Source organism: Charadrius vociferus, unplaced genomic scaffold (assembly GCF_000708025.1).
Source record: "Charadrius vociferus isolate BGI_N301 unplaced genomic scaffold, ASM70802v2 scaffold185, whole genome shotgun sequence".
NCBI lineage: Eukaryota > Metazoa > Chordata > Aves > Charadriiformes > Charadriidae > Charadrius > Charadrius vociferus.
The window spans coordinates 4609261-4635710 of record NW_009648955.1 but is presented as its reverse complement, the minus strand read 5'-3'; the positions used below and the strand labels follow the sequence as shown (position 1 = coordinate 4635710).

The 26450-nt window shown below is 38.1% G+C and overlaps 1 protein-coding gene across 1 annotated transcript in view; it reads left to right on the top strand.

Moving 5' to 3' along the window:
• Window positions 1-26450, top strand: part of RARS2 (arginyl-tRNA synthetase 2, mitochondrial) — a 40039-nt gene that overhangs the window by 1236 nt on the left and 12353 nt on the right. The window contains exons 2-12 of the mRNA XM_009887528.1: window positions 344-417; window positions 1038-1143; window positions 4343-4426; window positions 7723-7820; window positions 8919-8974; window positions 10485-10568; window positions 14286-14362; window positions 17660-17815; window positions 19723-19829; window positions 20450-20545; window positions 22918-22978. Of these exons, the coding sequence (XP_009885830.1) occupies window positions 344-417; window positions 1038-1143; window positions 4343-4426; window positions 7723-7820; window positions 8919-8974; window positions 10485-10568; window positions 14286-14362; window positions 17660-17815; window positions 19723-19829; window positions 20450-20545; window positions 22918-22978 (999 nt within the window). The remainder of the gene's footprint in view (window positions 1-343; window positions 418-1037; window positions 1144-4342; window positions 4427-7722; window positions 7821-8918; window positions 8975-10484; window positions 10569-14285; window positions 14363-17659; window positions 17816-19722; window positions 19830-20449; window positions 20546-22917; window positions 22979-26450) is intronic.

Sequence of the window (26450 nt, the reverse complement as noted above, 5' to 3'; positions counted from 1 at the left end):
GCTTGCTAGGTGGGGGATAAGCTAAGTGGGGTGTAGCGGCTAAATAAGTCGCTAAAGGGATGTGAGGGTTTGATGGGATCCTTTGGGGGGGCGGGGAGGGGAAGCAGCTATACATGGGGTTTTGTCTCACTTTTTCTAAGGCTCCTTTAACATTTCGTGGGTTTGTATTGCATATTTTTTGTATTGCTTATAATAGCTAATAAAAACTTCGGGTTTTTTTAACCTGGGTTGAAATTTACTTTAAGGTATAAATGATGCATCCCCCGCGAGTATTTAAACGGAGGAGTATTTTTTTCTGGATCTTTTTTTGCTTATGCCACTTTGTCCTTTATTTCAAATTTAGCTTTCAAAGGTTTTGGATCTGCCGCCAGAAAATTTAATAAAGTCGATATCTGCAGTACCTGTCTCCAAAAAACGGTAGTGTTTACATTTTATATTACAATGTTATGTCACGTTTTATTATTTTCTGTTGTGCTTATTATTGCAAGAGTTTAACAGGACTTTAGGGAAATAGAAATACAGAAAAAACAATCCTAAGCTAATATACCAACCCAATTGTAAGAAGATACCTAAATCTAATTAAATCGCTGTATTTTTCAAGCAAGCTCAAAACAAATATACTTGCTTAAAAAGCTGTACAAATTATAGGCAGTGGTTGAATGGCAAATGTTTCAGCATTAGTGATCTGGATGTAAAACTGCTTAGAACCAATGTGAAGTTATTATGCATTTTTTTCATTGTCCTGCTTGAGAGGTGTAATGATGTTAGCAAGTAAATTACATTTACTCATGAGCGTAATTTGTGTTCATTTTGAAATAGTGTTCTCATCATATCTACCCTCCTATTGTATTAGTTAGAGAAAAGGTAATATTTGGCCTTCTGTTGCAGCTTTCTAAACTTAGTGAACTTCCAGGTATCTCTGACTGACTTATGTTTGCCAAGTAGACTTGTCATATGCAGAGTCAGCTTGGATCTGCCAGATTTCCCCATTGTTTCAATACGTTTTTTTTCTGATCTTCATCTGTTCTTTTTCTCAGGCATGTTGCTGATTTCCAGCTTTCCATTGCTTCTGTAACAGAAGACAGTTCTAGTAATTGCTTGGCACAAGATCTTCCACTTCAAGCTCAGAAGCTAGCTGAAAGGGTATGCTGATGCATTAGTCTTATATATTTGATGAAATAACAAATTTACAGGCTAGAGGTGCAACAAGAAATGGTATTCTTTCTCCATGCATCTGTTTGGGTCAGAGTAGTTTAATGACTGCACCTAGTGTAATTGTATGCAGAATCTTCACAGGGAATTGGAGAAGCAGTTTTAGTTAAGGTTCTTGTGAAATTATAGTTTTCAAATAGTTTGAGAGTAAATAATATGAAGTTAGGAGGGTACCTAGAGGGTATGCTGTGGTCTGTACTGTTGACCGAAACTTGAAGAAAAAATTGAGTATATAGTAGCTTGAAAAATGAAAGCCAGCGAAATCCAGCGCCAGGATAGCAATAGAGAAATTTAGCTTGTGACTCAGGCCAGATTTTCAAATCCTTAACTGCTCGAAATTGAGGTTTCTTAGAACAGCAATTTTTTCAGGTATGTTATGCTGGGAAATGGCAGTAGCTGAGGTGTTAAGACTAACTACAGCATAAAAAAGAAGCAGCCTGCAAAACAAGGTCTACAGAAGTGGCACAAACCTTGAAGAAAGGGAGAGAAATAAAAATGCATGAAGTTGAACAAAAGTGGGATCAGAAAGGTGATACTGAGGTTTGAGGGATTGTTTGAGCTGAAAAAAATCCTTTCCAATCTGAAAATGTGTTGCTGATGCCAATGAAGAGGAGTATAAACTGGGAAGTTGTTGCAAAGTTAGTTGCAAAGTGGAGCTACATCGCATAATGAAAGTGCAAAAAAGATTCTTCGTCTGCATCAGAAAAAGCAAGCTTGAGAAGGAATCAGTTGGGTTGTGATGTGATCGGAAGTTAAAAAGGACAAACAAAGACAGTTGTAGTACTACTGAGACACTAAACTATTTCTCCATTTCATTCTTCACTTCTAAGATGTTGAAGAGATCCGTATCTTGGACGCATTCTTGTAACAGATGAATATTCTGATTTGGGTGAAAGAAAAAGTGATGGTGAACAGACGTACAACCAGAAGTTCTGAAACAACTTAAAGATCATAGAACGGTTTGAGTTGGAAGGACCTTCACAGGTCATCTAGTCCAACCCTCATGCAACAAGCAGGGACATCTTCCAGGTTGCTCAGGTTGTACATGATCTAGAACCACGAAATAATTCAGGTTGGAAAGGATCCAGGGAAGTTATCTGTTCTAGTCTCCTCCTCAGTGCAGGTTGTTGAGGATTTTTCAATGAGGTTACTCAGGACTTTCGAAATTGTAAAGCTTCCAAGAATTTGACAGCCTGCCTGGGCACTCTGGTCCAATGACTGTAGCATTATGGTAACATTTTTTTTTCCTTTTGTCTAGTCTGTCATTTTAAAAACAGCTGCTATTCCCAGTGGTTAGAAAGCTATAATTGTGTCTCTCCTTTATTGTTTGTGGCTCATTAAATTAACCTGGGACACAGCCCTACATCTTTACACAGAAGAGCAGAAGAACAGACCATCAGTGTAAGTTCCAAAACTGAATAGACCATTTGGATTTGAATAGACTAGTGGATTTATTTAGACTGGTCATGTTATCCACGAAGTGGATTTGTTTAGACTGGTCATGTCATCCACAAAGAAGGTAAGCAGTGTAGAAATTAGCAAAATATGACTACATATCAAAAACTAGCAGACAGAGAAATGTAGGCAGTTACCAGTTTTTGTCATGATAAACAGTTAATGAGTGCCTCAAGGTTCAACAGTATGATCTTAGTCACTTCTGAGGAAATAGCTTGCAGTATTTGAAATACAGATATTTAGGTTGGGCAGGAGAGATGGAAATATTTCTTGTTGACTGTAATAGCCAAAAAAATAAGGTGAAATACTAAATGAAACATAATGTGCTCTAATGTGCTGAGGATTGCCTGTCAGAAAGGTTAGAACTCTTTTGTTTCTGTGGGCTTTTGATTTCGTCTGGCTGGCAGATTCTTGTCTCATCTTTGAACTGCTAGTTCTTTGTGGAGGGGACATTGTGTTGTGGGTTTTTTATGCCCTTGTATAGCATAGTGGCATTCTGGTCCAAGCCTTAGGCACAGGGAGATCTGGTTACTAAAGAACCACAGGGCCCTTGGAGGAGAGGCTGTTAAAGTTATGGAGAGGCCAGATGAGCACTCATAAGAGAGATGAAAGACACAGAGATGGCTAACGACAGATTATGTAGAAAAACATTTAGCAGAACAAATGGTATAGAAAAAGAAAGTCCAGCAGGAATTTCTGTTTTCTCCGTTCCCTGTAACATAAGTAAAAAGGACCTTTTGTAAAATAAAAAGGTGGGAAATTCAGAGTCAATACAAGAAATATTTTTTGATGTAGCTCGTGAATAAACATTGGAATCGGTTGTTATTGGAGCTTGTAAAGGTTAAAGAGCTTCAAGGCTAACTATGATTTAGTTAGTGTCTAAGCTGGAGACCTAGCATGGGGGTAGAATTTCTTCTTCATGCTGATGAGCTTCAGTAGTAATGTATAACTTGCCTTTCTCAAAGATATTAACCAAGTGATTGTGTCGTCTTTTATGTGCTTTCCATCCCTCTTTTTTTTTTTTTTTGAGACAGTTTCTTGGCTATGAAAGACAGCTAGTTTAGTAAGAAACTCTCAAACCTGACAGGTTGACATCCAAAACTCTCAGTCTGTGAAGAGACCAAAATCTGTGTAAAGAGGAGGTTGACATTAGGGGTTGGGTGCCCAAATATTTCTTATGGGTTCAGAATTTTCAAAATGTGTGCCTTATGGAAATTGTAAATGAAATTTTTAATAAATTCAGGTTTAACATCTTTATTTTGTATCACTGGGTACTGCAGAACATTGTCATTAAATGAGAAACTTCAAGAAACAGTGGTCTAAAATTTGGGTACTGTGTAAGTTGCCAAATGTATCTCAGCTTTTATGTGTACAAAGAGATCAACTACTGCTCCCAGTCAAAATAAAGCATAGGCTGTACACATGCAGTGTCTGAAGTAAAACGTGTAACATTTCAGGCTGGGTTACATTCAGAGCTATTAAGCATGGATTGCAAGTAATAAAATCATCCATTTTCCAACAGGTTTGATTAAATGATCCATTTGTGATTGCTTCAAACCAATAAATAACATTGAACGTTTATAGTGTATTAAATTAATATTTATAATGGATTGAATTACAGTTTTCCAATTTAGCTGTTTTCACATAGAGTTTCTCTTTTGTTTTGTTCTTTTAGCTAAAATGTGATGCTGTAGTGAGTGAAATCAGTGCTGGTCCAGGAACAGTGAACTTTACAATAAACAGGGAATTATTAGCAAAGGTGAGTACTGTATTTCAGGTGCATTAAGGTAAAAATAAATTCTTCAACATAAAACTGTAGAGCACTTACTGTTGTCTTAGAAAGGCATTTTCTATGTAAAACTGTCCTTTGTAAGTGCTCTTCAAGGATCACTGTTGCTGATTCATTATGTAGACCTAGAATCTGGAATGAAGATCACAAAAGTTTATCCTTATGAAGAAACAATTATCTACCATTCACTCATAATCATAACTCCTCTTTTTCCTCTCTCTGCTTTAAAAGGCAAGCTTGGCATCTGCTTGGAGTTTCTACAGTATACAACTCAAAAGTTTTTATCTTGCGTGTAACAACTCTTGTTTAAAACAGCAAAGGATGATAAAAAAATACCAGAAATAAAAGTATTTGACAGCAGATTTATGATTACATACTTTGTTAAAAAAAAAAAAAGGGGGAGGGAGGAGGATGTGTTCCTCAAAGTCCAGTGCCTGACTGAAATTGAAAGCTTCATTTGTTAAACCAGTAACTTAAAGAAAGGAAGATACCACTCAGTCTACAAGAATAGTATCTCAGTTGTACTCTCTCTGGATTATTTGCCAGAGCTTCATAAAGATAAATGGATGGCTGGTACTGGAGACTGGGGACTGAATGAAAGCTTTGCTAAGCCAGGTCAGCTAACCTGTGGAGCAAGCTACGTTGTGGTAGTGTTAGTGGCCTTTATCTGTAGGGTTAGCAGCTTATGTGGAAAATGATATTGTGGTCTTAGAAAATTAACTACATGTGAATTAGGGGCAAGAAATCAGGTCTTCCCTGATACTGGTGAAGCCTTCTTTCTATCAGGACTTCCAGGGAGTCACTTAGACTTGTAGTCCTCTTTTCCTGAATGGTAAGACCCTTCTTGCGAATTGCTAATGCTTAGGCATGCCTATCCAACAGTTGCTTTATTTATCACCTAAAAAAAAACCCTTTAATTTTTCATTTCATTTATAATCTATTTTGATAAGAATATAACAGCTGAATATTCACTGAAAGAGTAGGTTCAGTGGTAAAATTTATTCATGGACAGGATTTCACAAAGTACTTCACCTGTGGGGAATCTAGTCAGTTTAATGATTCAAGCAAAACTGTGTGTCTGGCCTAGTAGAGTTTTGCTGGAAAAAATGGGGAATTAGGACATGTAATTTTGCATTATGTCACTGAGAAGAGAGAAGGAGATAAAACCTAGCTGTGACTTTCATTGATAAGGTGAATAGGTCTATGGCTAGATTTGACGGTTTGTGTGTGTGCAGCTTGCCTTCTTAGGTGCTGTAATAAGAACACAACATTTTTTTCTACAGGCACGATTCATTTTTTTTTTTTTTTTAACTCAATATCTATTGCAGAAGAATTTTAAGGTGATTTTTGGAGGGGTTAAAAAGAAAAGTTTCCACTGAATGGAGTGAGATTTCCACTGTAGTTCATGTTGTTAAAGGCCTCTTATCTTCAGGCAGTTTGTCCAATACATACAGCTTCACATATTAGCCTTTGTAGTGTATTGGCATCTGTGTGACAAACTGAAGTGTGTAGGGTATGTACAGGGACTTAACCTTGCTGTATTGAATGTATTACGGGTAATATGGTCAGCATAGGATTCGTCTTCCCACAAACTGTTCAAGCTGTTGAGGAGATATTTTAAGGCATTTTACACAGTCTTCATACTTTCAAAGTAGACGCACTTTTGGAGGGACTATTCACTGCATCCTTACAGACTCGTGGGGAGAGAAGGGAAGAAGGGATGTTTGGACACATGAGGATTGAATAGTTGGATTTCTTTGGCACTAAAGGAGTAGAAAGAAGGCTGGCTTTTGGTCCCTAGAAAAACTTAGCCTTTTTAGTAGAATGTGAATGTGTTACTTTTTCCTCTTCCTGTTATAGACTTAAGTGACTTGGTAGTTCTGAAGAGGCTTAAGTTCTTGTAAGTCAATTGTTTTTCTGCTTCCCCATTGTATATACATGTTTTCTTCCAATGGGAAAGGAAAAGAACGTTAGGCAGATGCTATTCCTAAAAAGGCTTAATGAAGAAATACAGTGGACAGTGATGTAAAGTAACTGGAAAAAAGTAGGAACATTAATCAGCCTTATGTTCTAGGATGAACAATGAAAGCAATTTAAATTCCTACTATCAAAATTAGAAATAGCTAAGTTCTTTTGTCTGTGCCACTTAAACCACTGGTTGATATTTAAATACGCTGTTAGAGTTATGAATGACCAAACGTTCTATGAGCTGCAGTTTACCTGCAGTGAACTGATGGAGAGGATTCTTCAGTGGTTGTTTTGTCTCTTAAATTGGCTTTAGTGATAACCATGAAGACTAGAACTCCCATACTTCTGTGTGAGATTTCCTGAAGTGAAAGAAATGTGTTCATGTGCTATTCAGGTGACCTGCATGTGCATGGTAATGCTCATGCAGTCAGAGCTCATGGGATTTCTTGTAGACCCTCAGTCACAAGGAGTGTGTGGGAGGTCTGATGTGTCCCAAAGGGTTAGACCCATGTGATCTAGCTGTGCTGTGCACAGCAGGCATCCCCTGCATTCATACCTTGACAAAAGCCTTGGATATAGGACAGGACTCAGGAATTTCAGATAAATGGCCAAAAGTGTGCCTAGGTAAAATGTATTTGTGGGAAGAGAACACTTTAGAGGAAGCCCAGAGGTATATGTGGCTTTTTTTTATTCATTAAAAAAGAAAAAAAAAAAAAGCCCCTGTTGAGAACATTTGGCTGCATAGTGAGGTAAATTCTCTAGTCAAGTTTACTGCTCATAAGCTCTCTTACTTTTTCATCCAAATCTATGGTCCAGATCTACAGGGTACTCTTTTTATTTTAAAATGTGTTACCTGAATTCAGGAGGTAAGAGTCCTGGTTAGAACCCCATTTACAGGAGAACTCTCTCATTTTACCTGAGGTCACTGTTCTACCCGCATTCTTGGACTTAGTTTCCTTTCCTGCCCACCAGTTATCCCCAGGTTACTCTCTTGCCCTTTCATGTTATGGACCTAAAGAATGATAAAACCTAGCTTTTCCACTTCCTTTTAAGGCCTATAATTTCTTTAACTTTTTCATTGATCAGATGCAGCTTTCAAAAGTTCTATCGGCATTTTCATCTGCATATAAGATCTTACTTGCTTGGCAGACCAGCCATGTGAATAAAAGCTGTGAGATCAGATTCTTGTGTGATTGCTAAACAGTTTTCCTGATCACACTTTCTGTTGTTGAAAAATATTTTCCTGTCTTTTTTTTTTTGTCTTTTGTTTTTTTTTTCGCCCCTTCCTTGTGGTTTAGACAGTGTTGCAGCAGGTGTTGAAAGATGGCTCAGAGTATGGAGTAAAAAGTGAACTTTTCTCTACAGTGCCTAGACAAAAGGCAGTGATTGAGTTCAGGTAAGAATGTGTGTTGATTCCTTTGAGAAAATTACCTTGTCTGCTGATTGATGTTTTGCTGATTGATGTTCATTGCTGTAATGTATAATGCCTGTGAAGTTAAAGCATATTTACGGGATTATATTCGGCTCTATTTGATACTCTGATATATTTGCCAAGTAGAATATAAGTGATGTTTAGAGAATTGAGGCTTTTTCGCAGAATATATTTTTGTTATTTAAAGGGTTCATACCTCACATTGCCCTCCACTAAGAATGCTCTTATTTAGTGCCTAATAGCTTTCAGTTTTTAAGTAGGCTTCTCTTATTTTGTTCTCAAGAAACATCATCTGAATTTTTAGCCACTAACTCACTTGTTTTTTCACCTTAATACCTTCCTCCCTAACTTGATAAAGCAGCCAGGCATTTGTGTTGCTACATCTTCTCAATTGCTGGCCGCAAAATTTCTGTCCAGTGGAATTTTGTTTACGGTCACCTGCTCATGGAATGAAAAGTGACTGACTCAGATCTCTTTATGTATAAATATTTTTGTTCGCTTATACTCCCTCTGCAGGCTACCCTAGTGACAGAAAGTAAGCACTGGGCTTTAATTTGGAGAGTGAATTTTCTTAGCTGAACTTCCATTTTATTATCAGGGGTAAACTATTGTGGGTACAGGGTTTTTGTGGAGGCCACTGTTAGTAGAAGAAGATGTGATTTTAATTACTGATTCTTGTACACAAGGTCCTCTGTTCTGGTATGAGATTTATCTTTACTAAAGGTATGAGGAGAATGATCCATATGTCCAAAACATGTAAAAAGTGAGAAGGTAGCGTAAATCCTTTGTCACTAGAATAGTTGGGGTTTGGGAGGTTCTTTGGTGTTGGCTTGTTTCTTTTACCCTGTAGCACTGGCTCTTAACAGATATTGGAGGAAAAGCTGGCTGGATAGGAATATTTGCTGTCTGGAACAGAAGCTAATCAGGGAATTTTAAAGAGAAAATTGAAAATTGTGGGTTTATTTCAGTTCTTCTGCTATGTGCATGAGTTGGATTCTTTTGACTTGGTGATCTGACAGTCTTGTACATTGAATAAACATTATTTGTGAAAATTTGTTACAGCTCCCCTAATATTGCCAAAAAGTTTCACATAGGACACTTGCGTTCCACGATAGTAGGTAAGTATGCATTTAGCTGCCTCCTAAAAAGGCTTCTTTGTCTTCCAGTTTCACTTGACAGGGGAACACTGCTTTTTACTCGAGTGGAGTGGCTGTCAGGCTCAACTTGCTAATTAAAAACCTTTTGCTCATTATGCAGTGAAGAAAAGAGTGTGATGTGTTGCTGACAGATTTATTAAGTCACATGTAATACAGTTTTATGACTGTGAACATTAAATAAAGTAGTTCAAAATTGTTCAACAAAGACACCCAGAGCAGTTTTCATTGAGGTGCTATGAGAGTCCTTTGAATTTTAAATTTCCAATTTGCACTGGACTGCAGAGCAGTCAGATAGTTATGTTTTGGTGGCTGTCTTGCAAAAAGCTTGCTTTTATATGTTAATTACTTTATGCCAGTTTTACTAACACAGTAGTTGTCATTTGTAATGGAATAATTAGTAAGTTTATTGTGCAGTACTCTAGTGGAAAACATTGTTTCTCCTTCCTTTCCCTCTCTCGCAATAAAAACTAGTAGGTTATTAGCAGAAGATCCTACAGCATCTGTGCAGCTAATAATGTATTAGTTTTTAATTATATGTAATGTATCAGGTATAATTATTAATTACGTAAAGTTAATAATTCTGCCTCTTCATGGACTGATAGTTGCGTGAAATTACATATTTATGGCTCTTTTTGTTCCATTTCTGGACCCTTTGCTCTAGAAAAAAAAAACATTTTCAAAAATAGTTCTGTAGAGCAATGTTTGTCCAATAGTAAGACAATGAATTGACTGTGGAGGACGGAATTGAAAGTAATTGCAACCTATAATATGGTGTTATAATAACAGAAGAAGAGAAATCTTTCTGCATCCTTTTATGTCAGTAATTAAAAGGTACACTTGAAGCACAGGAAAACAGAAGAAGAGATGCGGGTAGTTTGTCTTTGTAATTCTATGGCTGTAGCTAAGCTCTGGAGAAAGATGAATGGGTTTAGTTGTAATAACAGTTAGAACCAAGATGTGCCTATGTGACGTGGTAATTTTAGAGTGTATCAGACATATAGTGTGTTAAGTGCAGAGCTCAGTACTGCTCCAGCAGTATATAGAGACCCAGGACTTGATGTTCTCTGTTTAACGACACAGCGGTTTGTGAAATTTGAGTATTTGCTTAACCTCCTAGTATGACGTTGCCTGACTGTAGCGGGGATTATGCATACTGCCACATATTTGTGAGACTACAAGAAGACTTTAAAAAGTGGTTTCCATGTTCATATACTTTGCAGTATGTGTATGTGCATACACGTGTATGTTTTGATCGTTTATGGCACCTTGCAAATGCCCAGCCTTTCTTTTCCTGCTCAGAATACTATTGCCTTTAGTTGTGAACTATTTTAGCAAATTCTGTGGAGTAGTTCTTCTGATTGCTTTTCGTCTTCATTTTGAATACAGATCATACACAAACTGAAAACTGTTCTGTTGGGACAAGAGACTACCTACAACTGAATAATAATACTTTTTTTTTTTTCCTTACCAGGGAATTTTATAGCAAACCTCAAAGTTGCACTGGGACATGAAGTAACAAGAATAAATTACCTTGGTGACTGGGGCATGCAGTTTGGTATGTTTTGATATTTGTTTTTCCTGTTCCCTTTTCTACTGTTTAACACAGTCCAGGTTTCCAGTTTCAGTTTTTGCAGGCCCATTGGATTCACTCTGGGCTCATAAAGAGTAACATTTGGTTTCCATGCATGTAATGTGTAGTTAATATCCTTAAAATATGAACAAAACAATCCAGACTGATTCATGAGCAATATGACCTATACTATTGTACAAGAAATAACAGGAGAAAATGTACCCAACAATGCCTCTGTCCCTCAGTAGCTCCTCTCACAGATTATGTATGTGTAGTTTTTAAAGGACAGTGTAAATATTTTCTGAGTGTGCTGGTTATACTTGTGGAGCTCTCATAGCTGAACAGACTTCTGTTGCTGCCTTCAGACAAAATGCATACGCATTACCATAGCTGTTGCATGTCTGCTGTGATACAGTCTTCCTTATTCAGGTTTTGCATGTGTAACAGTTGTGGAAGTGTAAGCTTGCTAACACCTATGCCACACCTGTACATACCAATACAATGATTGTACCAAAACGTATATTTTGTAGTTGGTTGTCTTTGTGTGTGTTGTGGTGTTTACTGTTTGGTTTTGGTTTTTTTAATTTTATTTTATTTTTGTTCCCTCTGGAAAGTAGTTCATTATTCATAGAGCATAATTTAACTTCCACAGCAACTGCATTTTGGCAGGTTGAGGCCTGAAGAGTTTGTATCTTTAAAGATATCCCACCACTCCCCGCAAATATTCAGTTTCCCTTTAAAATGTAGTAAAAGAGAGGTGTGTAGGTGGAGAATGTGCAAGTGAATAGGCCCTAAAAGACTATCAGTCTTACATGCATGTGCGTTTGCATACACTCACATACGCACTCCTGTCTCTTCTGAAATGTCCATCAGGTAAGCGAGGACTGAAAAATCCTCTCATGTGCAGGCCAGCATGGGTTGATGTTTATTCCCTGACCACAGATCATTTATGTCCAATTGCTGGACATATATGGCAGTTGCTGCTTATATGGCAGTTGACCTGTCCATAGGATTCACAACTTTGTTGATTTCTGTTGTTAATCTTGCATTTTGAATTGATCCATATTCTCCTCTCCTTTTCTAATTTCCCCTCAAAGCTGATCTTGACGTATTTTTAGGCATTTAAAAAATACAGTCATGCCCACTGCTTCATCTTTAAAAGCTGGTACACCTGTGAAAAATATAAAACTCCCCCACATCTTTTGCAGTAGGTTTTGAAAACAGTGTCCATATATTTATTTTTAAATGGAAACACAAAGTGCAATGTCTGTTAAGCAGTCGCTTTTGCTCATTCCAGCCCTTATGCTGCCCCCTTCAGTTTTGCTGGTACCAGTGTTTATGGGGACATTAATTAATGAACTTTACGAACAGAGCTGTACTAAAACCTTAGCGTAAATACCTTACTTCTACTCCATTTATGTATTCAGATTCAGCAGTGTAGATAACTAAAATGTATTCAGTTTTACCCATTCTCCTTCTAGAGTAAATTCCTGGGTTTTAGTTGAGTAAAACATTCTTATGTCTGTGAGAGCAGTAATAGAGTATTTTTTCTTTTGTTAAATTATTTCCTCTGCAGCTCATCTTTCCTAATCCTGTTTCTGATCAAGCGGTAGTTTATAGCAGAGCTTTGCTTCACTTAGGATTAGTTTCATAGGAGTTGAATACAGAATGAGTTCCCCTAAAATTCAATAAATTTCATCATTGCATATTTCATTCATTTTTGCCCCTTAGACATGATTTTATCACTATGTTATTGTATAATGAATGTAGCAATGACAATTAAGCAATGAAATGCAATGTTGGTTAAAGGGCTTCTCAACTGACTTCATTCACTCTATATTTGAAGATACTAAATGGTACTCCTAAGTCTGAATATCAGGAATTTTATGTATTTTAATACAAAGTTTCCAGAAGGTATAAAGATCATATTGCCTGTTAGTTACACAAGCACCTGTTATCCAGCCCACAACTGTTAGAATCATGCTTTTGACCTAGTAGTTCCAACTGTTTCTTTCAAAATGGGTGCTTCCCTCTTTATTTGAGCTGGCTCAGCTCAAATATGTGACAGGTTTTATAACAAATAATACAGTCATGCTTCACAAAATTATAGCATAGGAATATTAATATAATGGTCCTTTCTCAGAAGCAGTGCTATAATTAATGATCTGTCAGTATTTCTATTACAACTGCTATTGTCAGAGGCTTTAAAACGTAATAATTGAAAACATATTTTGCTGAAACATGGCAGAGAAGTCCTCAACCTTTAGGCAGTTTTGGGGCAGGTTTCTTAAGGTTACAAAGCTTATGCAGTCCCACTGTTTGTCCATCTGTCTTCCTGTCACTCTGCTCTTAATAAATTTTGAACCCATTGGCCAACTTCAGCCAGATCTGACAAAGAAAAATGTCTCCAAGAAAACAAATGTCTTTTGATATTGTGACAGTTGGCAGCCAAGTAGGGGTGGAAATACAATGTAATGCCCTCTGGGAGAGAAAGTTAACTTCTGTGTTTAGCCTTCCGGCTAACCATTCAGCACATCTAAGTCAGAATCAGTCCCAACACATGCTGCGTCTTGCCAATAATTGGTGAGTGTAACAAGAGGTGGGAATAGTTTGGGGAAGACAGAAATGTGTGGAAGGATGTGTTTGGGTTGAATAAAAACTGGCAGTCTTGCTGGAGGTTGGAGTGTGAAGCCAGCGTTGAAAAGTGGAATGTGTAGATACACTAATATCTAAGAGAGATCATTAGGAAATCCAGCCCTGATTGCTCACAGAACAAGCTGCCCTTAAAGAAACTCCCTTTCAATAGAATTAGACTCCTTATTTCCTAAACCTTAACTTCTTTTTCTTACCTAAGTCTGCCATGTCTTCTATCGCACTGTTTCCAAGAGGGAAGTTCTTGAGACAGTGCTGTTTGTTTAGTTACAGAGGGCTTTTCAAAGAGATACCTGCATAGCTATTCCTCAGATGCTGTCTTACATCACTCCTGGTCTTTGTCAGCTCAGAGGAATGAGATGGGCTTAAAAGGAGTCTCAGAAAATCTAAGAGGCTGCAGGGTTAATATTGCTAGATTACTGAAGGAGTTAATGGGCTCTTTTGATTTAGACAAAAAGATTAGGATTTGGATTACTTGCCCTTTCAGATGACTTTCAGAAATTGCTCTACCGAAATTGGATACATGAGAAAAAGCTGCATATACTCAGCATGTGGCAAAAAGTTTCCTTGAAAATATTGTACGAGTTGTATGTGGAATACCATATTGTGTACCAGTTTCTGTTGTCCATGAAATGGTAATACCATTAAGGGAGGAAGCAAAACTAGGGGTTTTGAGCATCTTCTGTTGCTGAACAATTTCCACTGTGTGGCTTCTCATTTACAGCTGGTTCCTGTGAAAAAGATAATTTTCTCTATGAGTCCAGAAACACAAATTCCATTTATATAAGAGGAACTGAAAAATCAACATAGTATTTCTTATTAGTTTCTAGCTGTTATAGTTTGGGGTGGGGTGGGGGGTGTGTGTGTGCAGTGGAATAATAGGCTATGCTTTTGATTTGTTTTTGTAGCATGCACCATTATATTGCTTAAAAATGTAAGGCATTTGTTTTGTTACATACAGTGTTAAGACTAGACTTGCTTATGAAAACAACTAAACAAAACAAACTAATCTGGGCTATTGTCTAACTCTGTATTTAATTGTTATTCAAGGCTTATTGGGTGTTGGTTTCCAGCGCTTTGGCAACAAAGAAAAGCTAAAATCCAGTCCTTTACAACACCTTTTTGAGGTAAGTTCAGAGAAGACCAACTAGGGACTTCAGAGGACAGTTCATTACTTAGCTGTAAATTTTGTACAGAATGCTATGTCTGCAGGATCGTGATGAGACTCATGTTGGATTTAAACGACCTTGCTTGAAGGACCAGTGCTAGCCTGGGCCATAGCAGCAGAGACAGTTTTCACTAGGTCGTGGCAGCAGAGACAGGTTTCATTAGGGTGAAACATATGTCCCATAAGGGAGGTAATCATGTGGATACTTAGGTTGCATTGATTGCTGCTACCACCACAGCCAGCTTGACTGATACCAGCTGTTTTAACTGGGCATAGGTGACCACTGACCTCACTGTGTTAACTGCGGTAGAAATGGAGTCTCACATCTGATGCTGTAGTATGTTGGTTACCAAGGTTGTGAAAAGAAGTGGCACGTATGGTGTGAAAATCCTCTTCTTGCTAGCATTTTTAGAATTAGTAATATTTAATTTCCATTGCTCAATACACAATTCACTGTGGCTGGGGAAAAGGATCTTTAAAGTGTTTCTTAGCTAATATGGAGCCTTAGCATGTTACAAATGTAAGGAGGTAAGGAAGAGTGACTGTCACTTTCCAAAATACTGTTCTGGCTCTGCAGAATTCTCTCCTTTCTTCCATGAGTATGAAAGAGCCAGGAGCATTTGAAGGTGCAGTTTCTGCTGACAGGCTTTCAGGAAATGCCTTTCAGCAGTAGGGAAGGCTGTTTTGTTGCGGTAGGTTGCCCTCTCAGCTGGCCACTACGCCCACGAGCATGGTGTTATAGATTGCATTTCTGTGTGTCAGGGACAAAACTGACTCGGTGGACTGTCCAGGTTAGCAATAAAGATTGAGGTAGTTGAACAAGCCTTGTTTTTCCAGGACTAATACGGTTTTGATTGTTGGTTTACTCCATTCAAATATTCCTAATCTGAATTAGTATTTACTTCTTCCTCTTTACCAGTTCCTGTGTCACTTCTTGTTTCATACAGTGCAATGAGCAAAAAAGGTTTTCATCAATCTTTTGATACTTGTAAGTGATCTTTGACAACCATGCTGGGTGTAACACATATATGATACGTGAGAGAACGTGACTTATGTACTTACCTGCACAAATCCAACAACCATAAGGATAGGTGGACAAAATCTTCTGAATGCCTAATGCTCAAGCCCTCATCCTTTAAAAGAAAGATCTCATGTGTTAATGAGGCTTTGCCAGAGTTCTTGTGTGACACTGTCGAGTGTTCTCTTACTACAAAGCTGCGCTGTGCTTCACCCTCTGAGCTGGATATGGGAACTATTGCTAATGCTGGTGTTCAGACAGTGTGTCACAGGATAACTGTTTCACATAAATCTGTTTACTGGCAAAGGAACAAACTGTGTTTGAATACTTGGATACTACAGCTGACTGCATATTAGGCAGATTGTTTATGTGGCAGAGTAGCTCCGTCTGAGTTTGCCAGTTTGCCAGGTAAATTTTGTTCTCTTATTCCCTCATCCCTGAGGCTTGCTCAATAAAATTGATAAATTCTCAACATGGAGGTATTTTAGAGCTGTAGGACTGATTTAAAAAGATGACAAGAAGTAGTCATATTCTTGTGCTTATGCATTGCTGCACATTATTTAAATTTATTTATAATTTCAGTCCATTCTTAGGATTTAAATTCTGAATACTTGAATTTTGCACTGAAGTTTTAAAATACCATCCATTGCAGTAGCATGTAGGCTTTATGACCTTAAAAAAATGACCTTCAAGTGTAGAGAACAGTATTCAGTCGAGCTGCAAAAGCTGTTCTAAAACAGTAGTTGTCTGAAACCAAATTAGTTTCTCAAATATTTCCATTTTTTACTTGTTTGTTCAGCTGTGTTCCCAGTTTATATCAAAAACTGAGACATGTTTCAAAGTGGTGTTTTTTCTGCTGTTCCGTGAAACTAATCTTTCCTGTAGTTTGTTTAAAAAGAAAATTTCCACAGCACAGTTTCTATATAAATAAATGTATAGACAAATGTACCTTTCCAAACATCTTTGCACCTTCCATTTTGGTCATGAGTCAGAGGCAAATATGCCTTTTGCATTATTTTTGCTTTATAACATCAAAGATTGGGGGGCAGGGGGGTGTTATAATGTGTGAAGCTACTGATGGGAGAGCGGGAACATTGTTCTTGGAAAAGGTTGAGTTTTTCATCTACTTTAAATTTCTTTTTTGTGGCAGAACTAAACAAAAGTTAATCTTTGAGGCTTGTCAGCAGTACTGCCTGTTAAAAATCTCTAAAAATCTTGGGACATAAAAGGAAGGGGAAAAGTTCAAGAGTTTTGCTGTTGAAGCTTTTTTTTTTTTTAGATAGGCAGAACCCATTTGAGCAAGGTATTGTTGGCAAACTCATTGTCTGAACATTGCAGGAGCGAAGTTTTTATAATTACTTATTTTTTTTATGAAGATTGCAATGATTTGGGGATCAAAACTCCTACAAAGACTTAACACAGCATTGAACTATTTGGGTCTAACTACATAGCATAACTACTATTTAATTTAATTATTTTTACATAGTGCTTTAACTTTTGAAAAATTCTTCCATGGGCTTTCAAGATGCTACATATGGAAAGCAAGGAGTCATTGTCTGGTGAATATGTTAATGAATAGGAGAGCCAAGTTTGTAGTACATAGGTAAGGTTGGCTAATACAAGAGTTTGTAATGCTTTTAGTAAACTGACAGTGCACATGTGTGTGTCTAGTCAGATGCTGACATTCATATGCTTGACTTCAGCCACAGAGAGACAGCGCGTATTAGTGTGGGTGCAGAGTACTGTAAGTAAGTGGTTTTTGGATCAGAACTGGGTGAGGGGTGGGTCAAGTTTGTAAAACATTGAGTCTGTCTATGATTTTGCTGCTTCAACAGTCACCTCATTTTTTAGGCAGTGCAATTGTTGTAAGTATCTACTTTGTAGTCCTCTGAAGAAAAGTCTCTGGTGTAAAAGTCTGTGATAGTTTCCCTTTCATGCATAAATTAGTTCTTCCATATTCTGCTGCTGCAGTTGTTTCAAGGTTATGAAGAGGACAATAGCAACAGCAGTAAGGAATTATGGCATTAGTCTTGTTTCGAGATAAGCTGCACATTTCCCTGTTGGAGTTTGGACTACTCATTCATCCTTTAAATGGGAAATGTGTTCCTTTAACACGTCTTTAAATTTTTTACATTACAGATGTCATCTTTAAATGTATTTGTATTGTTCTTGTAGAACTTTGCTTATTTTTATTGGAGGGGATTATACTTCTTCAACATTTTCAATATCATATTTTAGGTGTACGTGCAGATTAACAAAGCAGCAGAAGATGAAAACACGAAAGAGCTGGCTAAGGATTTCTTTAGAAAACTGGAGGAACATGATGAGCAGACTTTGTCACTCTGGAAACAATTTAGAGACTTGAGTATTGAAGAATACATCCAAATTTATAAGGTACAAATCATCCACCGCTTTCTCTGTGTTGTTGGTATAATGGTCTCTTTTTATCTATTGCTCCATCAATCTAATTGACAGTGCACAGCATCTTTTCATCCAAGAGACTGTCAAACTGACTTAGGAACAGAGGTTGCTGTAAAGTTGTCAATTCATTGCCTTTCCAGTAAACTTTACAGTGTTGTGGGGAACATCTTCTCAACATGCCAGGTTATGCCCCATTCTTATTGGAAAAAGCATGGTAGTTTATTTAACATACAAGCAGACTGTCACTTTAGTTGCTGACACCCTAGATACATTGTATTTAATGAAGTCCATAGAATTTGCCCCTAGACTAATTCTCTCTTCTCAGAAGCCCTAAAGCTAGGAGTATGGTGCTAAGCAACAAAGCAAATCAATGTTAGATAAGTATTGTTTGGTTTTGCTTTATCTTTGAAGTCAGCAACAACCTGCTAAATTTAGCAGTTTCCATGTAATAAATTTTATTAGGAGATAACTCTGTTTTCACATTTCTGATCTAATGTTATAACGTGGAGCTGTGTTTGTTGCATGTCAAATTGAACGTAAGAAATTGTAGCAGCAGGAGTTTACAATAGTAATCAGTGCATAAGATACTTGCAGGTTGAGTTGAGCTAATATGCAGCCATCTGTTGCATACTGTAATCTCAAGAATGGAGTCGGTATCCACTGTTTTGTGGGAGATGTTTGTGCCACTGACCACAGAATGAATCTTATGAATTTGGGAAACAGGAGTGAGATACACCTGCCACTGAATCCAGTCTCCTGTATGTAATCTTACTCAAGAACCAACTGAGTCCATCTGGAAACCAGCTAGTGTTTTTCTTTCCCACATTCTTGCAATGCAATCCTGAAATGGGTATCCAATTTTGATGGGCTTAGACATTTTTTTCTAACTTGCAGCATCAACGAATTTGTGACTTGTTTTATACCATTTCCTCCTTCTACTATTATTCTTTACTTAAAATTGCACTTTGCCATCTCCTCCTTCTTGATGTATTTGTAGAAATTGATCATGTCTTCTTTCCTCTTTGATTGCAAAGTTAAAAGAGAAGTGGTCTGCCCCTTCCTCAGTAATCCAGATGACCTGGCTGTGCTTTAATTTCTTCCCTGAAATGTGTCACTGGATTCATGCTAAGTACACTAAGTGAAGATCTCCCAAGTAAGACACAGCCTCAATAATTCTAATGCAAAGCTGCCCTGTTAGGGTAAGTGGGTATTGGGCTGTGTATACAGCTGCATCATGATGGTCATTCATCGTTGAACACGTGATGACTGGTACAGCTAGATCTTTCTCTCTCAGTTCCTTTTCAAACCAGTAAGTATCGAGCTGATGGGCTGACAGCTTTGTTGCCCTCAGTTAAAAACCTTGTCTTTTGTACTATTACATTTCACCCAGTTTTGACAGTTAAGGTCATCCTATCTCTCCTATCAGCCTTCCTAGTAATGCTGATTTCTGTACGCTCAGCAATGTTTGTGAGCAGCTCCTTCCTTTTTAAATTTCTTTTAGCATCCTTTTAAAATAGGATTGGTTTAATCTCCAAGTAACTTCTCTGCAGTCCACTGGTTTCACCTTCAGCACAGCAAGTCAGAGACCTGCCCCAGAATTTTTGTAGTAATTGCTCTATCCAGATTACACCTAATGTCTCATGATATTATATGCAACACTGTATTCAACTCAGGGAGATTAATTCTAATGCAGAAATCGATTAAATAAAAATCCAAACATCTTTTCCTTTTGACAATGAAGTGATATTTCCTGGAATAGAATTAATCTTTGCATTCTGTCTGACCTGTGACACAGACCTATCATCTGACTTAATTTGAAGAAATTATTAGCCTCAATCTTAACAATGTTGCTTTTCTTCGATATTCTTGGAACTTTTCAGCGTCTAGGAGTGCACTTTGATGAATATTCTGGAGAATCATTTTACCAAGAGAAGTCCCAGGAAGTTCTGAAGATGTTGGAGGATAAAGGACTCCTTCAGAAAACAACGTATGAACTCATTATTCAATCTATTGGTTTAGTTTACTTAACATCTCTGTTGCATTTCAAATGAGATATGATGAATGAGGTTTGTATGTAATCTAAGCGGAAGAGTTTTCTTTAGATGGTTTTGGTAGCTGTTCTAGTAGAAGACCAAGAGGATTTGTGCAGTCACAGCTGAAAATTGTTTGCTTTTTCTGTGGCTAGCACAGAAGCCTAGCCATGACAAATGAGGTACAATGACAGTGTTCAACTCGTAATGACCTTTTAGGCTGTTAATTAGTTTGGTAGCTGCGTGTGCCATTTAACCAGCAGAGTTAGATGAGATCCTTGCCTTGATGAAGGAGCTGCCTGGCTGAACTGGGACAGAAGCTGTAGTTCTGGAATGCACCAGAATGTGGGCTGGCAGCTCCCTGGAATCAGCAGTGGTGACAACAAGCTTAGAGGAACAGTCTTCAAAAAGACTTAAAGGAGACAGTCATTCAAAGAAAAGAATGAAATTGTTTAGAGTGAGGGGGGGGTTCCATGGCGAGAGGCCTTTGTTTTGGTTCTGACCTCTGTCTTATCTGAACATACCTGTATATTGGATCTGCCTTGCACTTACTTCAGTGTTTTCTCTCAACTTATAGAAAAGGGACAGGAATTGTGGATCTTTCGGAAAAGAAAGACCTCTCATCATTTTCCACCGTCATGCGTAGTGATGGGACATCTCTTTATATAACAAGGCAAGTAAGCCCATCTGTGTTTATTGCCATTTATTTTGCCAGTAAGCTTTTGTACATGAGTACATTTGTAACTGAGTACATGATAGTACAGATATTGAAGCTTTTTATTTCTGGGATGGAACACCTTGCTGAATGAGTAATTGTAACTGGAACTAGCAGTGTAGCTACGATCGGATGAAAACGGCTTAGGAAAAACAACTGATTTTGAATACTTTTCCTCCCCTTAAGAAGTCTGTTGGTAAATCTCTTTCTGTAAATTGTAATACTTTCTCCAGCTACTGACTTTGAAAACAAAGCTAGCATCTCTTCATTTAATAAACACTTGCCAAATAACGAAGGTTTTAGAAAGACCTTTGCTTAAAATGTTTATTGACAGTGTGATGCAGAAAAAAATGGCTTGTTCAGCTGTGTCTTGATTGACTCACTTGACCACCAGCGCTGTAACATCAATTTTATCACTGTTTTCCTGCCTTCTCATCAGTATCCTAAAATTCCTCTTGGGTATTTTAATATGGAAGCCTTAACAGTTTCTTTGTGCCAGCAATGTAAATAAACCTGATGTCTAGCCCTCAGGGTAAACTGTGTACAGCTTTTCAGCACAAGAGTATTAGAGAGATGCTGCAGTCAATCCTGCACATTAGGGAGCTGCTGAGTCCTGTAGCCAGATTGAGGCAAGGCTGCCACAGCTCCATGCCCACAGGTCCAAACAGTAGTAAGGCTGAGTGACTGTTACCAGTAGACACACAAACACACATGTATGTACACACAGCCAACCGAACAGGGCAACACAGACAGAACCATTCAGCACAAATGGCCTCATTTTCTTCCCCTCTGGCTGATTAGGATGAAGATCTATTAGTGTGAAGAAATACACACATATGTATGTGTGTATATATACACGTGTATGTATGTGATACATATAATCTATGTAAGTAATATACACATGTATTTTATGTACAGAGTATGTATGCACAGTGTGTATCCCTTCAGTAGCTGAGCTTCAACACTGAGTCTGCCCATTAGCTGCCCCCTGGATCCCCAAGTCTCCCCATTTGCTGGCACGTGGGTGTGTGAGCTCCCAAGGCCCATAGTCCCACTCCAGTTTCTGGTACAGACACAGTGGATCCCTCTGGTAACTGAGCTTAGACCTGTGGTCCATCCAGCAGCTGGCACTGGATCCTCACTCTCCCTGTTGCCTCCTACATAAGGACACACATGTACACAGGTAGGTCTCCCGGTCAACCCCCAGGCCCCATGGTCTCTCTGACAGTTGGTCTGGAGCCCCGGGTGCCAACAGTACAGACTCCTTTGGGTGCCTCGTCTTTGAAGGCACACACTTACCTGGCTTCCAGGGCACTTCACCTACTCACTGCCTAGTTCAGGTTGATATGTGCTCTCAGTCACATGTAGATGTGTGTGCCTTCACTCCAGTTGTTGGCAGCAGAGACACCTTAGCATCTGTGACCCATGGTCAGACTCCAGGTGCTATCACTTAATTTCACTTACCACCAGTCCCTTCACTTGCTGGCACCACAGATGCATGGCCTATATGAGCTGTAGTCCTCAACTCCAGTTACTGATACTTAGACCTCCAAACACACGTGCACACAGAAGAGAGATGCCCTCACCCAGGAAAAGTTTGGAATGGAGTTTTAATGAGAAGACAGGACAGACAGTTGATGAGGTGCAGGGCACAACCAGACAAGCATACTAACCAGGAATCAGTTTACAAGCCACCTGTCCCTTTTATCATCTTCTCCCTCTCTTTTCCCATCTTTGGTTCCTCCCCTAAGCATCCCATAAGAAGTCTTGTGCAATTGCAAAATGCTTTTGCCTTCCATCCCATGTGTCCCATGTCCCTTAGGCAGTAACCTCCCTCAGTCAGAAGGTGGCATGGAGAGCTGCTCCTGGTGACTCCTGAGGTGGGTTTCAGACTGGGACATGGGGCTGATGGCCTTCCTGTGACAGCCCTGGGAGGGGCTCAAGCAAGTTGTTTCTCTGTACTACTTTGTGTGTGAAGATGAGCTTTTGATCATATAACCTAATGCTGAGCACTGGGTTAGTTATCCTGGAGAGGGTTGTTACTCTCAGGTCTCCCAGTGATTGATTGTCCCAGTAGGCTGACATAGACTAGACGTACTCAGTGCATGAGAACTGTTTCCTCAGTAGTTTTCATAGCTGGTGGTTTAAAAAAAACATTTCAAACATGTCATGAACAAAGTATACATGTCCTCTTTTTTGTGTAAGGCGTACATATATCCCTCTAATCTGGCAGTCCTCTTCCCTCCACAAGAGTAGGTTATTTTCCCCAGAGGCAAATAATGAGGTATGTTTGAGTGAAAGCGCAAATAGTTCCTCGTAATCTTTTGCAGAGATCTTGCTGCTGCTATAGACCGAATGAATAAGCATAGCTGGGATACTATGATTTATGTGGTAAGTAATTTGAGATTCACCAAATGTTTTTGGGCCTAACTCTCACCAATAATCCAGGGGGCCTCTTGCTCCCAATATGATTTTGGCACATGGTATTTTTGGCAGTAAAATAGATGCCCTTACTGCCCAGCAACTGTGTCTTAATGTGGCAGTGTTTCTTGGGTTTATTCCAGTTCATGACCCACGGAACAGTTGAAAAATCAGCTCTGGAGTTATTCTCTGTTTTAAAAATTCACTACAATTCATTTTAAATGAACTTTTACTCAATTGACATTGTCTTTTTTATATAAATGTTATAATTAATATTTAAACAAATAAAAAAAGCTGTTAGCGTTATAAGGGGTTGTGAAATGTTAATTTAGAAATTCGTGTTCTAAAATGAATCTAAGTCTGCTCTAAAGTTCTGATATCTTATCTGAAATGTAAATTTTTATGGCTTTGAACAGCGCCTCAGTTTTGTTATATACAAATCACACATAAAGTACTGCTTAAACAATCTGGAGCAGTTGTAGACAGGGAATCTTTTTATTGTTTCTTGGTTTGGTTATTTTGTTCTTTAACAATTCCAGCAGTATCAGTAATAAATAGCAGGATTATCTTCTCGCTTATGTGAAACTTTTTTTTGCTTTAGTATTACCAAGGAGATACCACATGATGCTTTTAAATTTTCTTTCTCCCAGATTTAGAAAAAAACATTTTTAAAACCATGTTCTATCATGTGAAGTCAGTTAATGACCCATGGAAAAAACCTGCAGGTTTCTGACATGTTCTTTGTGATATGTTTGGTAATGCCCATAAATCTTCTCTGGCGCAACTCTTTCGAAAGCCAATGTAAGGTTACGATTACCATGATTCAGGGGAAGGATCAGTAAGCATAAAATTAAATACCCAGATAATTTATAGTGCAACTTTTAGTTAAGTCACATTCCTCTTTATTTTCAGTTTTCAGGAAGTTTCCACTAACTTGTCGTTCCCACAGGTGGTCATAGAACAGTTGTGGGTTTTTTTGTTGTGTTTTTTTGGGGGAGGTTACCTCTACTGACTGGAACATAGTAGATGCACTGGCATCAAAGAGCAGTGTGGTTATGAAAATGCAATGCATTGGGAGTTAAGGAAGCTTCCTGCCTAGTTCATGTGGGTAGGTAATTATTTGTATTTTTATACCATGAGGTGGTAGGGACCAAGGCAGAAGGAACAATTAGAAAGAAAGAAAATAAGTGGGTGGGTATTTTGCACAAATGAGAATGGGGGATGAATGTTAAGCTAATGGAGTGAGCAAGTACAGAAGCAGTAGTAGTCTTGAGCTGACTGGTTGCTTATAGCTCAACTCCAGTAACTGCTCATTTCCTTTCCTGGGCCTCTTTGATCTACTCCCAGTCCAAACAGATAGGCGGCAAAACTGGACTGTGGTGTGATCAATGTGACCGTTATAATTAATGTCTCATTCAAATTGGAAATGACAGATTAACCTGTCTAGTGCTGTTCTCTCGACCTTGCTAAGGTTGCATAGTTTTTGGATAACATGGTTAGTACTTCCACTTCCATTTCTGACCTTCTGAGGGCTGAGAAAGTGGGTCATAAAACAAGAGGGCGGTAACATGAAGATAACATGAGTTTGTGAGACAGCTATCCTGATGAGGGAACTGCCAGCCCCGCTGAGTTTTGCTGCTGTTTTGTGGGATGTTTTGTAGTGGGTTAGGACTTTATTCAGAGTTACAAGAAGCGGGATGACTTCATGGGTTTAAGTGAGAACACCAATGATTTTAGTCTGAAATACCTTTGCATTTAATAATTACAGAATTCTGACCTTGTTACAGGAAAATTATTTAGAGGCTCTTGAGTCTTATTCTTTAAGATCATCTTATTTTCATCAGATCAACTTGTTTAAAAGAACATTAAATTGGTATATTACTTGTAATGCTGTAAATCAGTGCATTCACCAATTTATATTTTAAAAAATCTACTTATTTCAGAAAAATGCAGTGATATAAGCAAAATATCAAAAACATTTTAAAATGTATGACGTATTATTAAAGAGATACTAAGATTCTGTTGAATGTTGCATTCAAAATGAAATTAAAACACTTTTAAATATGAAGAATTAAATGTAATCTACACTGTTAGACTAAAAACTTCTCCCTTAAAGCTAGCCACTTAGACTACATTTGGACACATACAATTTGGGGGATTTTGAGGAAAAAAAAACCCCTGCCATTATTCATTATATGAATCTTCTTTTTGAGTATTTGTGTTATTTTTGCCATGCTATGAAAAAAAAAAAAAAGTAGTTTTATGAAATGATAGTGTCTGCAGGTTCATCTTTTTTAACCTACTTACACATCCATGTTTTGAGTATTTCTCTTAGGCAGAGATGAAGTTGTGTGTTACCCCTCGTATTTATTTCCATCATTCTTAACACATTTGGTTTTCATGCAGTTTTGATTATCTGTATTGTTGAAGCATAATAAGCACTCATTGTTGTGCTGCTTGCAGTATCACACAGCATCCCAAAACCACAGGAGTTGATGCTAAGTTTTCAGATGTCCAGCTGAAGCCTGGAATTCAGCTTGTACTGCTTGATAGGTATTCTTATCTTGGCCTCTCTTTTCACGTTCTTATTTCCATGGGAGTTTAAAGAATTATTAAAAAAAGCTTATTCGATCATTATTAGATTATTTTCTGTTAATGATTTTAAATATTCTTCTGTGTGCTATTTCTATATACGTTCATCACGACAAGTAATTACAAATTTCAGTTGGCTTTTAGTTTAGTTTTAGCTGAAAATTCTGCTTGATGAACACTCATGAAGAAGCAATTAAGTTTAGAAGGACTGGAGTCTTTTGTCAGTGAGTGTTGTCATGATTTGTCACAATATCTACTCGCATAAGACTGCAGTCCTTCAGAGAGGCTTTTAAATGGTGTGATTGTGGTCCAGGTGGTAAGGGACATGCTGTTGTGCAGACAAAACAAAACCAGTTTCTGTCATAGAATGTGTAATCTCTTGTAAAACAAGAGAACAGAGATTAATTCAGACCTAGAGGGAAGCAGAGGAAACGGCAAAGCAGCATAGGCCAGTACAGTGAGCTGGCCTTAATCTAAACTTTTATAAAGTTTATTGTGGGATCTTTTAGTGAGAGAGATCTGGCTTTGTTACAGGTATAGAGAGTTTCTCTTGTATGTAAGGTGTGTGGAAAAGAGTTTGGAAGGCCTTGTTTGAAATGATGACCACCGCTGTCCATTTATCAGCCTTGCCTGTGAATCAGCACAGAGAGAGGTGATGAATAGGAGTGGCACAGGTTATGAGGAACTGTGAAAGAGGAAGCAGGTGCTTGAGGCTTGATACAATGGTAGAGTTGAGAAAAAAAACCCACAGATAAGCACTTCACTCACTGTTCACTCCCTGTCTTGGAACACCAAACAAATAAGGAAATAGTGGTTATTTTGTTATCACTGCAGTGCTTTTTAAGGAGGG